The sequence below is a fragment of the Myiozetetes cayanensis genome, unplaced genomic scaffold, assembly GCF_022539395.1.
Source record: "Myiozetetes cayanensis isolate MyiCay16 unplaced genomic scaffold, myiCay2020 scf6-25, whole genome shotgun sequence".
NCBI classification, from domain to species: Eukaryota; Metazoa; Chordata; class Aves; order Passeriformes; family Tyrannidae; genus Myiozetetes; species Myiozetetes cayanensis.
Window position 1 is genome coordinate 15,712,484 of NW_026087853.1, and position 16,270 is coordinate 15,728,753.

At 40.4% G+C, this 16,270-nt stretch overlaps 1 protein-coding gene across 12 annotated transcripts in view; it reads left to right on the top strand.

Moving 5' to 3' along the window:
* The window catches only part of FOXN3 (forkhead box N3), a 208,564-nt gene extending 197,000 nt beyond the window's left edge, over positions 1–11,564 (top strand). For 6 of the 12 annotated variants that reach the window (XM_050335353.1, XM_050335355.1, XM_050335352.1 and 3 more), the window contains 2 exons: positions 1,488–1,514; positions 4,096–11,564. In XM_050335353.1, the coding sequence (XP_050191310.1) occupies positions 1,488–1,514; positions 4,096–4,645 (577 nt within the window). In that variant the 3' untranslated portion in view covers positions 4,646–11,564. The remainder of the gene's footprint in view (positions 1–1,487; positions 1,515–4,095) is intronic. The other 6 variants (XM_050335356.1, XM_050335358.1, XM_050335363.1 and 3 more) reach the window with 2 other exon arrangements.
* The last annotated feature ends 4,706 nt before the right edge of the window (positions 11,565–16,270 follow it).

Sequence of the window (16,270 nt, forward strand, 5' to 3'; positions counted from 1 at the left end):
TTTGTATACAATTATGTTCTGAAGTACCTTTGTAAGAGCTGCTGTCACCAGTGTGAGCAACTTGTTGGCTTTCAATTCAGTAACCCCTGACAGAATCTCATCATACAGCAAGCACCACTTACTTTTCCATATGCTTGCTCATCCTCCTGTCTGCTGGTGTGTAGTGGTTTTAAGAAGCAGTTCAACTACCTGTAGCCAAAAGCTCTGACTGTCCTGAATTTCCCTTTGAAATAAAAGAAGAGTGGGGTTTTTTTGTTTTTTTTTTTTTTAGCAAACCTGGAACTTGTCAAAATCTACAAACCCAGCTTACCTGTACTGCTTTCTTTGTATCTTCTAACTGGGTATTTCCAGTTACATACCAAAACTGTCACCTCTGGGTACACAGTAGCTGTCATCCAGAAGGATCAGAGGTAGATTAAGGTGATATTTAAAATCCACATAGGTTTTCTGTGTTCATCAAAGGAATACACCTATCTTAAGGGTGGAATACAGTGAGTATTTTTCAGCAAAACTTTTTGCCACTTTGCAAACAGAATGTGATTCTCTTTTTTTTTTTTTTAGCTATCAGTTAAAGACATTATTTCTTTACTGTTTGAGATCCAGCTGCTGTGAGTCCCACTTGACTTCTGATTATATTTGTGGCAGAATTCGTCGTAACCATTAACCATGGGAATGAAGTTGGACTTTCAAAAGTCCAAACTTACCTATGCACTGCTTGAGGATTGTGCTACACCCAGACAGAAATATTCTAAGAAGAATCTGTACGCAGTGCTTTAGGTTCAGATCTCAAGCAAATAAAATGTCCATGTCAGCAGGACGAAATGATCTAGAGATTGTCCCATGGACTTTCCTGAAAGGGCAAGCCACTGCTGTAAAACATGAAAATACGTCAGTTTCTGGAAATTTTGAAATAAAGTTCTGAACAACAACAAAAATTCCTCTCATTGTTACAGTAAGCACAGAATTCTTAAATACCTTTTCTTCCCCTCTGTAATTTAAAAATAATCCACACACAGAGCAGGCACTTGTTTTAAAAATCTTTTACTGTTTCAGTAACAAACTTAGAGGCATAACTAGAACTGGGAGCACAAATAGATTCAGCTAGCCAAAATCTGTCTCCTGAAACCAAGGGGAGTTCTGAAGGAACTAGAAGTAAGTAGATCACAGATTCATTTCTTAGTGAACATATGATTGTATAAGAGCAATGCAGAGCTTTAGAGTTTCAGAGGCACGTGTGGAATATAAATGTTTTAGATATTAGTTTATTCAACTCTTACTAATCTACTAACATCAGGTATAAGTAATTAATCTTGTGTTTGAGCTGTTGCATATCAAGATACAGATCAGATAATTTCCTTTCAGGGTACATGACTTTTGATATTGTGAATATCCTAAACACTCTGCCTGTGTAACTTTTTTATTTCTGCAAATATTCTTTGCTAATTCTCTCCTTGACCTGCTTTCTCTTCCGTTTTTATTTCCTCAAGCAGAACTGGTTGGAAATCTTTCAAAATGTAAGTGAAACCTTAAGATTTTTCTGAGATGCAAGTGCTGTCCATTTCCTGACCAGTTCCACCATAGAAGCCTTTCTTTGAAGTGTATTGGTATTTCCTTTCCTCCCCTTTTTTTTAAAGTGATTCTTTTTTTGCACCTTTCTGTGAACTTCTGTTTTTCTTTATCAGCATCCCTGTTTCCCGTCACTCCCTGTGGGATGCTAACCCCATAGTAATACACCTTCCCCTGGGGCATTGCCTCTGTACTCCCCAGGCATTTCATTCTGTTTTTATGCTGATTTGAAAGAATTGGGGTCCAGAGTAAGTCCCATGGGCAGAGTTTCTGAATCCAAATTACAGCCCTTTTATGTAAAAGCAACACTGGAGACTCAGGACTAGGGCAGATCAGGGGTGTTTTATTGGTACATGGTTGCACTGCTCCATGGAATTGTAGCTTTCCTTTTATTGACAGTCTCTCAGTACAAACTAACAAGTAGATTTAATAACATAAAAATGGACATCTTGGTTTAAATCCCATCCATTAGAAGCCTTGTTCGCTAATAGTCAATAGGCATCCCGTAGGAGTTCCCACCCATTCTGTCTTGTATTTGTTTCCTTGGAGCACAGATAGATTATTTTTTAATGGAAAATTAGTAGCATGTGACTTTTAGTGAGCTACATTGCTATGACTTTTAGCTGCCTAGTAAAATCAAGTAACTTTAATTTTATGCTAATTTATGATAATTTTAAACATCTTTAAATGTAAATTTACCCTAAAAATGAAGAATCTGTCACTTAAAATGCATCACATGCTTCCTTGTAATGACTGATCTTAAGGAGTTGGTTATAAATTCACCTTAAAACTAGTTTAGTATGGATGATTTCTTCTTTTAAGCATTTGGCAACCTCTAATGACATCCCCTGCAGTGGCAAGCCATCACAGAGTAAATGCAGCTGGCTTGCTGCACAATCATGAATGACATTGCATTTAGTTATTAATAATTGAAGTCCTTTTGGATTCTATGTAGAATTTATGGATCATATATCTACTCAGAAATCTAGGGGAAGGCAATTTTGTTGAGTGAAAGAGGTTGACAAGAGGCTTTCTTTTCTAATAACTGGGCCTTCTATTCTAAACATTTCTTTGAAAAATACTGTAAATAAGAACATTTGGCATGACCCATAAATTTGCTGCTTTCTAGCATTGTACTGTCATTGGTTCATAAAAGCAAGCAGGTTTCTTATCTCAGTGAGGTCTAGAGACGAGCACTTAGGTGAATAGGAGCTGTGGAATTAGATATCACTCTGATATTCCCACATTTCAACCTTACCTTTCGAAAATGGATAATACTGTTCTGCTGCTTCTATAAAAAAACCCATACGTGAGGTCCATTCCTTGAAACCTAAAGCACTTTTTAAGAAGAGCAGTAATACTTGCCCCTGTGCTGTTCCTCTTAGATGTCTATGTTCAGTGCATGTATTTAAGAAAAGGTTTTAATCCAACACTGCCATGAGCGTGCAAAAGCATTCTAGTGGTAGCACAAAGACGGCAAGAGTAGACTTTAAATCAGTTTTATCATGTGATGCTTGAAACAGCCTTGCTTTTTTGTTGTTTTTTTTTAACTGATAGAGAGGTTCAAGGCTGGTGAACTGGCAAGGAGCAATGGTGATGGCTTTACTCAATGATGAGCATCCTACTCTCCTTTTCTCAGCAGGAATTAAGGATTAAGAATTAAGGGCCAGTCCCTTCTTTAATAGTCTGTATTCTGTACTGAAAATCAGTGGCAATGCTCTAATACTTTTTAGTCCAGAAAGGAACACTGTTTATTTTAAAATATATTGTGTTGCAGTAGTTCCCACAGCACAGGGTGCCATAAAACCAAAGGGGGAAATGACAGCTTCTAGAGCAAATCCAGATTTATTTTTTCTACTGCCTGGTTTTGAGCACATTGTAATATTTTATTGGCAGCTAGTGGCTTAAGATTGTGTTGCTTTTAAGATTATTCATTAACTGATCAGAATCAGAAATGTGGCTGGACCTGGCTTTTATACTTAGTTGCTCCTTTTGTTGGAAAGAATCCTAAATGAAAGCTGTGCTATTTCTGGGTGAAACATCTCCTGCAGTTGGAGTGCTAGAGCTGGAAAGTGTCATTCAGAGGTGGCAAAGAATTACTCCAGGAAGCTAGTGTCTCTTCACCACATTTTTGATAGTATCATTTATATGAAAAAGAGGAGGGGATATTTATGCAACTCACCAGAGTTTATTTGTCCAGGAGATAAAATAATGTTGGGGCTTTTTGATTTCTGGAAGTGTAAGCTATTAGTTGAAATGTAAATCAGGACTGTTTAGACATCATTTATTTGTAACCATCCCCTACTTGCTCCTGCCTCTTGTGCTGTTTTGTGTCTTTTGGTGTGTTTTAATGTCAAGTCTAATCCACGAGCAATGAGGCTTTGAAACCACCTTGCATGGACTTTACTTTGATACTCATAGTTTCAGATGATAATTTCAATTTACCTGTCAGTTGGCTTTATCATCTTTTGCTTTGAAGCAGGATCACATCTCTGTGGCTTCTAAGACTGCTTCTGTTTGTTTCTACAGGAACGGAATAACAAACTGCCGGATGCGGACAGAAAGCGAACAGTCCTGCGGCTCTCCCGTTGTGAGCGGTGACCCGAAGGAGGATCACAACTACAGCAGTGCCAAATCTTCCAACCACAGGAGCACATCACCTGCTAGTGACTCCGTTTCCTCTTCCTCTGCTGACGACCAGTATGAATTTGCAACTAAAGGTAGCCAAGACAGCAGTGAAGGAAGTGAAGTTAGCTTCCAGAGCCACGAGAGCCATAGTGAAACAGAAGAGGAGGACAAAAAGCAAAGTCGGAAGGAGACCAAGGATTCTTTAGCTGACAGTGGGTATGCATCCCAGCACAAGAAAAGGCAACATTTAATGAAGGCGAAAAAAGTACCAAGTGACACACTGCCTCTTAAAAAGAGACGTACAGAAAAGCCCCCTGAGAGTGATGATGAGGAGATGAAAGAAGCAGCGGGATCGCTCCTGCATTTAGCAGGAATTCGATCCTGTTTGAACAACATCACGAATCGGACGGCAAAGGGGCAGAAAGAGCAAAAGGAAACCACAAAAAATTAGAACAAATCAATGATTTGTTTGAACTTACAAAGTTTTGTTTCAGCACGTCAGGTGAATTCTAATGATTTGTGGCAATATCAGCAATTTTTTCCTTTTTTTTTTGTTTTTCTTCTATTTGTTTCTGTTTTGTTTCTTTCTTTTTTTTTCTTTTTATTTTTTGAACCCTTAAGATTTTTATTTTTAAAGGAGATTGAAGCCATAGAACTCATACTGACACTCAGCTAATTTACGAAAAGCTTTTCATTACCTGAAGACAAAAAGTTAACAAAAAAAAAAACCAAACCAGCCAAAATCGCCATTGCTTTCTCCAGCTTGTCAAAAATGCGTGGTTCAATACGCAGTGACATCAACATTGATGTGATGGGAGTAAAATTGGGCACTTGGAAATCCCTCTTATAGTAGAAGAGCTGTGCATAATTTAGTATTCATTCAGGCCTGACCCTTAAGAATTTTTTTATTGGCCTTACAATTGGGTTAGAAGTGAATATGAATAAAGAGATTTGTGGAAGAGAGGAGGCACGTACTTCTCAGCCAAGAACCATCTAGTGGCACTTGGATACACTGTGCCATACAAGTCTTTGGACAGCCACTGGTGGCAACTGCAAGCTGTAATGCACTTTCAGTGCTTCATGTGTCCCATGTGGCTCATAATGTGAAGACTGATAACTATAAGTTTGAGGAAATTTGGACTATGTATGCAATGGGTTTCAGTGAAATAACGAGAAGAAATGGGAGGGGGGGTCACTGTCAGTAGCATCATTAACCATTGAATTCTGTCTTCAATATTAAATTGAAAGAATGTTCAAAAAGCCATAAGCCTGAAGATTGGCACTGCGTGCAAAAAATCATAGTAATAGGGAAAAACAAGCTATGTCTTCTAAACTGCCTGAGTGAAAAGCAATCAAGTCTAAGAAATTACAATAGATACAATGTACATCAGAATCTTTTTCTGTGGATCACATCCTTGATCTAACTGGGGAAACAAAGCTACAAAACCTGCCATTAGTAGTATTCTGTATTTAAAAATAAAAGGAAAGCATATTGGTGAACAGTAAAATTCAGAAGTTTAACAAAAGAGCTCCACACTGCCCTCGGAAATGAGTGTGCAGTGGCCGTCAGTCAGGATTCATCTGTGCAAAAATGACAACAAATTTCCAGATTGAACCAGCGTAGCCAGCAGAAGAAATTTGATCCACATTGCATGGATTCCTTAGGGAGGGGGAGAAAACAAAAAGCAAACAATTTTTTTTATTCAAAGATGACAAAGTTCTTGTAAGGTAAATAATGTATTTAGCATGAAGCATGAATTATTTTCATATAAATATAGAAAATAGAGAAAAAGGCTATGCCTCTAATTTTTAAGCCCTTAGGCTTAGAGTTTGGTTTTTTGGGGTTTTATTTTTTTGTTTTGTTTTGGTTTTGTTTTGGTTCTTTTTTTGTTGTTGTTGGGGTTTTTTTGAAGCAGGTGTTTAAGGTTTAACCTTCTTCAGGGACAAACACTGACTGTTGGGGAACTTACTCTGCAATATTAAAAAATAAAATCTTCATGCTCTGGTAGGGCTTGGATGGTTGAATTATACTGCCTTGTCTGCACATTCAGCCCCCCTCTCCCTACTTCTGTTTAAAAAAAAGAAAAAAAAAGTAAAAATGTGTCCTTTCTTCGTCTGTACATGTGTAACATGACGCAATAATCTGAGGGCAAATTTAGTAGTGAGTGTGTATGACAGAATCAAGAGAATAATGGGAGGTTAATTGAGGAAAACTCTCTGATTTGATTCAGGAATACGTAGACAAGAAAATAGCTTTGCTAATTTGCCATGAAAAAATGAAGTTAATTAAGAGCCTTACGGAGGTGTCCGGAGAAAAACCAGTGTTACAGAGAGTGTGATTCAGGTACAGTGCTACTCTCCTGGTAATGATGACTGTGAGACTGGAGATCACTACAGAAGAGAGAAACTGTCAAATAAATAAAACAGTCTCTCTCATCTGGATTCTTGCATTTGGCATGAAAAATTCAACATTTAGAATATCGTAGAGGCAAAAAGAAAATCCCAGGAACCAACCGCTTAGTAGAACAGAATGGTCGGTTTCTTAAAGACTATAGGTTTAGATTTATCCCTAACAACTGTTTCAGGCAGCAGTTTCAGCAAGATGGATCTAGTTTATGAAGAGTGACTTAGAGAAGGGTTTGCCTTTCCACTCAGTGCAGTGAGCTAAAATTTACATTTGGAGATGCCTGTGGTGTGTTCAGTTTGCAAGTGGAAGGACTGAAGGGCTGGTCTGGACCTGGTCCTGTGCTCCACAAGCATTTTGTCAGTAAAGAACAGGGCCATGCTGGCAGCAGCACAGCAAAAGGGTGCCTCTATTCCCGTCTCAGCCAGCGTGTCCTGGGTCCAGGAGCTGCCTGACAGCTGCGTAGCTCAGCACAACTGCCAGCTATGGAGATGAGGAAGGAGAGAACCGAGGATAGTGTGAGAAACAGCCTGTGTTCCTCTCAGTTTGCTGGGGCTGGTGCATGCAGGGTTGATTCCCTGCATTAGTTAAGTCATGAGTACATAGATACTAACTTTTCTTGACTGCCTGCAGCCCTTGAGATAATAATGGGGGAAACAGAAAGGGCCAGTCCCTTGGCCAGGTAGCACAGAGATGAATGAGCCATAGTTTTCCCTTATCTGTTTGGACCTGGATAATGAGCTGCTTTCCAGATCCATGCTTACTACAGCCAAAGTCCACAGGCAGTGAACCACACAACCCTGTGCAAGAAAACTTGGTCTTCATCTTTTGGAGATGACTTTGGAGAGAGTCACTTGAAATAGAAAATACTACAGTATCACTTTGCCACTACCTTTGCTCATTAATGCGTAGTTGTACCATCTCAGGAGTGGTTTAATATTTATCAAAAAGCAGCACTGAAAAGTTAAATCTAGTGGCAGAAGATACACTTAAACCATGGCTCAACTATCTCTGTCCTCCAGGGGAAGCAACGTATTTGTGTGTCAGTGGCCAGATTCTGTCCACAGCACTAATTCCAGGGCAACTTCTCTGATTGCAGTGTGTCAGTGCAAATGAGATCAGTATCTGACAACAAGTACCATTCATTAATGTGGACTCTTGGTGGCTAAATATATAATTACCACTAGTATTACTCATCTTAGAAAACAGTCATTTTGCATAAATATCTAATTAGGCAAGTTATCTTTATACAGATATATATAGAGATATATATATATATAAAACTTATCTAAGACTTCAACAACTCCTCTATATACTTGCTGGTAAACCTAAAATGTTGGCAAGCATCTATTTTCATGTAAAATTTGTTTCTCCTAGTGTGATCTGCTAAGGACATATACTTTGGTAGGAGTTTACAAATTTACGTTCAAGACCAGCAGTTTGGCTGAGGGCTAATGCCATCAACGGATTGTTTCTGGTGTTTAAAAACAACTTGTCCTTATTGATGCTTACTCTGACTGTTGATGAGAAGTACATAATTTGGATTGTATACAATATTTAGGTGTCACCTTTTAAACCATTTTTGTGCCTGGCTGACAATGGCAACTTTTTCAGAACTGGTTCTAACTCCATCAGAGAAGTTCTCTTTTTCTTGTAAGAACTGAAATTGATTTGTTTTCCAGGAAATACAATGTCAGCTTTTCAGCAGAGTTGTCTCTACCTTGACTGAATGATGTCAAAACAGAGTGGTAATTAATTGCACTGTATTACAAACTCTCTCACTTGCCAGATATGAGGTGGTGTGGTTTTGCTTGTTAGCTTTCCTTACTAAGCCATTTTGGAGTGAGAAGTTGTCAAATCTCTAACTTTCCATTCTTCTCACTCTATCAGTATTGCCAAATTAGCATTTCTCGAAGACAGGTGGGGTCTAGGGGAATCCCAGGAGGTCGGCAAGCATTCAGTGGCGAGTTCCACATAGGCATGAATTGTAAGGGTTGCTGGACTTCATGGCGGGTTCCTTTGGAATATGCCTTTTGCAGCAAGAAGCTCTTGCAGGCCAGAGCTAATGCCATAAGCAGATTTCACCGGCATCTGCAGGGAGCTGAAATCTGCTGGTCGTGCTTGCGTTCTGCAAGCAGTTGGATGTCCTACTGCATTTTGATGGAGATTCTGCTTGCATTTAAAAATTCAGGCACAGGTCTCGAACAGCTGAAATGTATCACCCTGTAGCTGTTTCTGAAAGCAGTCTGCTTCTGTTCTTCTCCTGGCAAAACTGGCAGTAGTTCTACCAAGATCACAGGATTTTACAGCTGAAAAGCCGAATGTGGGAGTGAGGAGGTCTGCCATGTGGGACTAGAGAACTGTCCTGAGACTGTGTTCTCTCCTCTGTGGCAGTTGAGTTGAGGTTCATATTCTTGTTCCTCTTTACTTTAATGGGAGAAGGAAATCCCAGAGGAGATGCATCGGCTCCCAGTGTTCAATGGAATTACTGTCTACCTTTGGAAAAGATACAGAACAAAGCTGGAGGCTGCATTCTTCACTGTAGTGAGGTAGAGTTACATCAGCATACTTTAGCAGAGAACGAAATCCTAAATTGTACACCAGATAGCACCAAGGATAAAATTACCAAAACACCACTTTGTCCTGGTTTCTTGGTGGCAGTGATTGATTTTCACAGAGATTTTGGCCCTAATCCATCTAAAGATGTAGAAAGTTGGAAGGGACCCATCAGGATTGAGGCCAACTTCTGGCCCTGTGCAGGACACCTCATGAATCACACCATGTGCCTGAGAGTGCACAGTCTGATGTTTTCTGGAACTTGAAGGTGTCTGATCTCCTTTGCAGTCAGTGGAGCTACAGACACCCAAGTGCTCCTGGAAGCCTTTACCATTTCACTACTATTACCATTTTTCCTTGAAACTGACCCTAGGCATTTTTGGGAACATTACTCTCCTGTGCTCCAGGATCAGAATAAAACTATTGAGAGAATGCATTTCCAATGCAATTTACTTCACTTCATGGAGAATGCAAACCCAGCTCCTTCGGGCACATCACTCCTGCCTGAATAGCTCATTGGCATATTTTATAGGAAATATTTTGAAACATTTTCTTGACTTTGCCACCAAAAGAGCATTTGAACCATACATCCTCCTGATTGTATATCAGTGTTGACTGTCTGACCAGTTAAGTTTTAGTAGTGTTCTTCACAGCCCTCCAGTAATATATCAAACACTGTTATGCACATAATGCAGCACTGTGATCTAATTTAAATAATACTTTTTTATTATTTATACTACTCTATGTAATATACATCAACACTTTGCTATATAACCTAAGTGATAACCCTCTTCTTAGTTACCTGCCAAACTCTGAATTTCTGTTTGGTTTGTATTGCAATTAGCACAGTTACCAAGTTGTAATGATGTCTCTTTTCCTTTGAAATGGGATGTGTAAGTCAAACTATACATTTTGTGTGTTTCTGTTTTGAGATGCAATTTATAAGGATTTACACACAACATTCAGTGTTCTGTATAAATCTGCATACATTTGTGAATTCATCTGTTAATCCCCTTTTATTTAGAAAGTATTAATTGATGGTGGTTTATTAGGGGTTTTTATTTTTGCTCTTTTTTTTTTTAGTACTGGTTATTCTTGAATTAAGCAGAGACTTGTCAGCTGGGTTGCTTTATCTTTGATCATGTACATGACCTTACAATTCTTCCACAGTTCAGCAAGCAAGTACTAGTTTCACTGACCAAAAAAAAAAGTCTCAACCTAATGTGTCTATGGTGCTGTATTTTGCTGGTATACATTTAAAGCCAGAAATGATATAAAGGTCACTTTCGAGTTCTTCTAATAAGTAGCCTTTCCTGGTTTGGGGAGTTTGGGTTTTGTTTTAGCATTGAAACAAGGTATATTTATCTGAAGCTATGTAATGGTTTTTCTACTGTATCACATTTCCTTTTGCAAAGAGAGGAATATTGACCTGATGTAACATCCTTTCACAGTCAGTGGAAGGGGGTTTTGTTTCACATTTTTATTTTCAGTGGATTTTGTTGAGCTTTGGATCAGGCCAGCAGTTACAGGAGCTCATCATGTGAGGGTTTAAGGGATAAATGACAACTCATGCTGGCCCTCAGTGCTAGAAGGGATTTTATCGAATGCTAAAATAACATGCTGGATGCTGGAATGGCTGTTCATCTAGAAATGGGAATCTTTTTCATTTGTTTACTCTGGCCTGAAATCCCAAGACTTTCTTTTTTGTTTGGTTGACATTGAACTTGAGTACATTTTTAAGTTACTAGAGCATTGTACATTTTCTGAGTATGTGTGAGACAGCAATTGAAAGTCATACCTGTATCTGATAACCAGTTCCATGCCTGCATCATTCACACTCACTACTTAAAACTGCCATGATGTAAAATGTTGGGGGGAATGATTTGTGTGTGTATGAAAAGCATTATGAACTTGTACATTTTTTTATACTCTGATCTGTAATTTCTGAAATATTTTGTTTTACAGAAAAAGTGATAAAGCAATCAAAAGACCAAGAGATTTAGTATCAATGCTTAAGGGTCACAGGACCTTAACTGGCCAATAAGTTAATTTAGTACAGTGATAAGCCAATTTTTTTTCCTGTACTTGGCGTCTGAAACTGCCAATTTCAACAATATTAAAATACAAACTGTGATGGGGAATGAACAGTGATGTTAAGTTGTATTTGTGTTTACCTAAATGAGCAGTCCGAAGGCAAGTGCAATCAGCTGATCTTTAGGAAATATGAAATCGTTGATTTAGAGGCATACTTGCATTTTACATTTTCTTGATGTGTAATCATATTGCCAAAGACAAACTATTTCATCAATTATTATTGTAAATAACACTTCCCCAAAATCTACCATAAAGTTTCTGTGATGTATTGTCTTCCAGTTGCAATAAAAATTACTGAGTTGCATCAATTGAACAATTGTATTTGTGTGAATATTGGCTTCAAAATATGCCCAGATGTTAAGAAAGAACAACAGTGATTTTTTTTTTTTTTTTAAGAAATAATTCCTTCATTATTAAATAGTTTTACCCCTCATGGGATGTTATGTTCATCTACCCTGCAGTGGATATCAGCTCATGTTAATTTGCTGTCATGTGCAAATGGCTAGACATACTAAAACTGATGTTAACTTAGGGCCTGATCTTCCATTCTCATCAGTTTTGCAGCCCAGAAACAAAGCTGATTTCACTGGGAATTGTATCTCTTCTTTTAATTAGCAATAATCAGAAGAGATCCAGTAATAGAACATGTCTAACGGTGTATATATATAACATTCCAAAAAACACTGCTTTGTAATTGTTGCATCAACCGTCCCCAGGTTAATTCAGGTTTCTGCAGCACCAGGGCTCATAATTCTTTTGCCACGTTACTCCTTTACCTCGCGGCAGGAATGGATTGTTTGCAGGAGGAAATCCTGTAGAGTCAAGAGCTTCAAAGCTAGTCGCCTCAGCTGGCTCAATGTGTAACCACCTAGGAGGTATCCTGATCTTCAGATACTTGGAGCCTCCCTAGTCACCTTGGGCTGCTGCAGGAATAGTAATGCTCTTTGTTGACTGATGCTAAAAACTTGTCCCTCTCTCTGTAGATTCAGTAATCCAGCCTAAGGTCTAGAGTTGAAGAAAACAGTGCAGAAGGATTCTCTTCAGAGAGTAAATAATAGGGTGTATAAAAAAATTGTAGTTGCCTCATAGCATTCTCCAATTAAAATTAAACTGAATAGTAAAATCCTATAAATCACATCATTCCCCAAACCCTATGGTTTGAAAGTGTTCTGTTAACAGCCATAGGTATTTATAGGTTAACTTTCCAAAGGACTGAGAAGAAAAAAAGCCCCCCAGTTCTGTCAAACTTTCTCACACCTGGTTTGAAACACTGCTGAAGCAGAGGAGGATGGTTTCTTGGCTGTGTAAGGAGACTGTATAGCTGCTGAAGCTGGAACACTGCTGACCTGGAGCTGAAAGAGTGTCCCCCTCACTTGTCTCCATGCTGTCCAGAGTGGTTGGTATGGGACACACCACAGTGGGCATCTGAGGGACAAGATGCATGTAAACAGGTCTTGGGAGCAGTGGGGCAGAAGAATCAAATGTCCAAGATACACAGGAAAGAGCACAAAAGTGCCTACCCTCAGTATCTGTCCAGGCAATTGCTACTTCCGTGTATTGCCTGGAAAAGTTTCTGTTTGTAATCTATCCTCGGTACCCACTGCTACTGCAATGGAACAAGGAAGAGAGAAAACAGACTTGGCCAAGGAGACGAAATAGGAGGAGACTGGTGAGAAGGTAAAGGCACTTAACTGTGCTCTGAATCATCTTCCTCTAATGGATCCCCCCTCCCATCTGCCGCCAGTTAAGCAAGTATCACGCAGCACCATCTGTGGATGTATCTGCAGCGACGTGTGTAGAGGAGCAGAGAGACCTGCAGTCTCCACAGAACATGTTGTAGCCTTTATATACAAGCCAGCAAGCTTGCCAAGAGGCTGGCTGTGGGCTTTTTTCAGCATAGGGCATTACGGGAGGGCCTTAAGCCATTTAGCTCAGGGACACTATGGGAGATGTGCTGAATGCCAGTTGTGCTACAGACTTCTCGTGCAGCGGAGCAGTTTGCCTGTTACGGGCAAAACAGTCTCAAGTTGTGAGTTTTACATCATTGCAATTAACACAGACTTCTGATCACTCATTTGGGTATTTAGAAAGGACATAAACAACCAAAACCTGTCCTACCTTCTCTCCAGGCTCAACACCCTTATTTGCACCATGGGTTGTGCTCAATTTGTCAAAATGCCTCTGGCAAGCCCTTGGGCAACATGGGCAGGTGAGATGATTTATGTATGGTCTCTTTCTGCTGCTCTTTCTTCAGGGATGTCCCTGCTTCAGCACATACTGCTTGCAACCGCTCCAGGAATTCCTGCTCTGCCATGGGTGGTCCACGGGCTGCAGTCCCTCAGGGGCACACAGAATCCTTCTGACCTCAAGTGGGTCTCCAGCAGCCCTCCATGTGCTGGTTCTTTTGTAAAATACATCTGAGGAGGAGCACCCCATGCCCCTCTGACTGCCCACAGCGGTGCCACCCAGTGGGTTGGTCCCCCCTTGTTGTTGACCTCAGCCCTTGGTGGGATGAAACTGGCTGTGACCGCTCCTGGCTGATTGCCACATGGGTGATGCTGCCACCCCATGCTTAAATCTCATCTCTCTTGGTCACTGCATCCCCTCAGTCCCTCAACATCTCAGCTGTGGTGGCAGTGGTGTTCAGCCCAATCAGGTTCCTCTGATGAGGAACTCACAGGCGCAGGTGCCGAGGCTGCACTCTGGGAAAGAGCCCTTGGGGCCTGCATGGGGCAGAGGAAGGGCACCAGCCCACCCTCATGGCCAAGGCACCTGGTACAGGCACGTGCCCTGGCACAGCTGCCTCTGTCCTCCCAGCCCTTTGCATACCTCCCATTCAGTAGTCCCTAGGCAGAGTGGGATGGCAGCGCTCCTGCCCCTCCTCACCATGTAGAAATAGAAGTGGTTGTGTAAGTGTGTAACATGGGGCAAATGAGGCATATGAGCTTTTACACTGCAAAATTTGGCTACAGAAATCCAAACAGCCCAGGCAGGCTGCTTCCCACTGAGTGGGAAGGTACTGCACAGCCCCATCCAGACACCCCTGCATTCTCACTGAAATTCAGCAGCTGCATGGCCAGAGGTGCGAGGCTCTGGGGACCCAAATGAGCAAGGAAGACAGACCTCACCTGCTCATGGCACGTGAGGGAAAAAACACGGGCCCCAAGGCTCACCCATCTTCCTTGCAAGGGCAGGTGTCTTGCACAAAACAGTAGGTACACACAAAATGGCCAAGTTCATATGGCCTCCGCATTAAATCCCTGTCTTCACACAACAGCATCTGGTACTACAGACTCCCCTGTGAAGAGGTGGCATTTGACCCTTCTGTTGGCATAATGCACCTTGGCTGGGGAAGTTGCTTCAAAGAAATAAATAAATAACGACAAAAGGCTTTGTTCTGTGTGCTCCAGATCCTGTGTTATGCCAGGAAATGAAGTAACAATGGTTCCTGTGACATCTACTTCTTAAAGAAATATTATAAAGGAATAAATCTCAGCTTTAACACAGTGTGGTGCTTTGAGTGGGCACATTCAATCCACATAAGATAATTAAAGAGTTTTTAAACTTCATCATAAAATACAAATGATTAATAATGGTGAGTAACTTCATGGAAAACACTCTACGGCAAACATCTGTCACACTGAATAACACGCATACACTCTGCTTTTCATCTTACACTGTTTGACATAATTTTTATTGGCTATAAATCTGCAGGGTTTGTTTACATTTCTATTTGCATTAGGATTGGTTGCCACTTTATATTTGATCAGCAGAGCTGCTATTCACTGTGGTGTAAGAAATCAAATAATGATTGTGTATATATAGCAATCTGAGCATTAGAGTGCAGGAGGATGTAAACACGAAATCTTAAAATCTCTTCTTATCATCATAAGCAATGTTCTCTCCAGGTCTTTAATGACAATCAATTTCTAGAGGCTTTTCCCAAATAACTGTCATTGAAAACAGCAGCATCCTTTTTGGTAGCTTGGTCCTGAAACACAGCATCTTCCTACTGCTGAGGTACAGCTCCTCCTTATCTGTTTGTTTTCAATCAGTTAGACAATTCACAAAGGTAGCCCCCACATTTTTCTTCTGCTTTTTTAAATGAATGATAATACATCAGAAAATAGGAGGAAACCATTTCTGGTAGATGCACCTTAGGAGGCAGAAGCTGTGCATTAGGGACATCCTAATAGAGCTGCGTATTGTGGGATGACGCAGCAGATCCCCCTGAGCTGACATTTCCATATGTACAAACCCAGCCTTAAAAGATAAATGGCTTATTGGCAAAATACGATAGACAGAGTAGGATGGGTTAGAATGACAATGAAGAGGTTGATGACATGGCTGCTTTGCCCTTAATTAGGGCAGGCAGAGACCCTTGTAAAATAATAGTCTCCTCTCATTCCTTTGCAGCTTTTTTTTTCTCATCTCTAAAACACAGATGAGTCTGCGATGCAGGGACCTGGTTTTAATCATCGTCTTACATAATCTCTGCAATCATAGTAAAGAGCGGTGCTGTTCACTGATTTTAAAAATAGCTTTATTCAGCTATCGGCATTCTAATTAATACACTTGCTTATTCCAACCTAGTTCATTCACCATCTCAGTTACAGAAGCCACACTACCTGGGGTGTAATCAAATACAACTGGCTTTGCCTATTACAGGACTGTAAGAAGCAGATCATCAATCTGGAGGAGAGTCCCAACTCCTGCTCCTGGTGGCCACTGACTGCTGTCTGCTCCTGGTGTGGCAGTGGGGACGAGGTGTGATGCAAATCTAATGAGTGATCCACCATCCAAAAAAAAAATGCATTTGGGGAATATTGTCTAAAAGGCTGCAAACATCATTCAGTCAGCCATTTTGAGCTTCACAAGCAAGGTAGGGGGGAAGGGAAAATAAGGCAAAGGAAAGGAAAGTGCCTGCAAGGAAAGGAAAGGAAAACTCCTGCTGTCTGCTTAAAAAGGAAGAGGTAACAGCATGGGAGGTTTCCGGTGCTACATGAAGCAAGAGGAGATGTA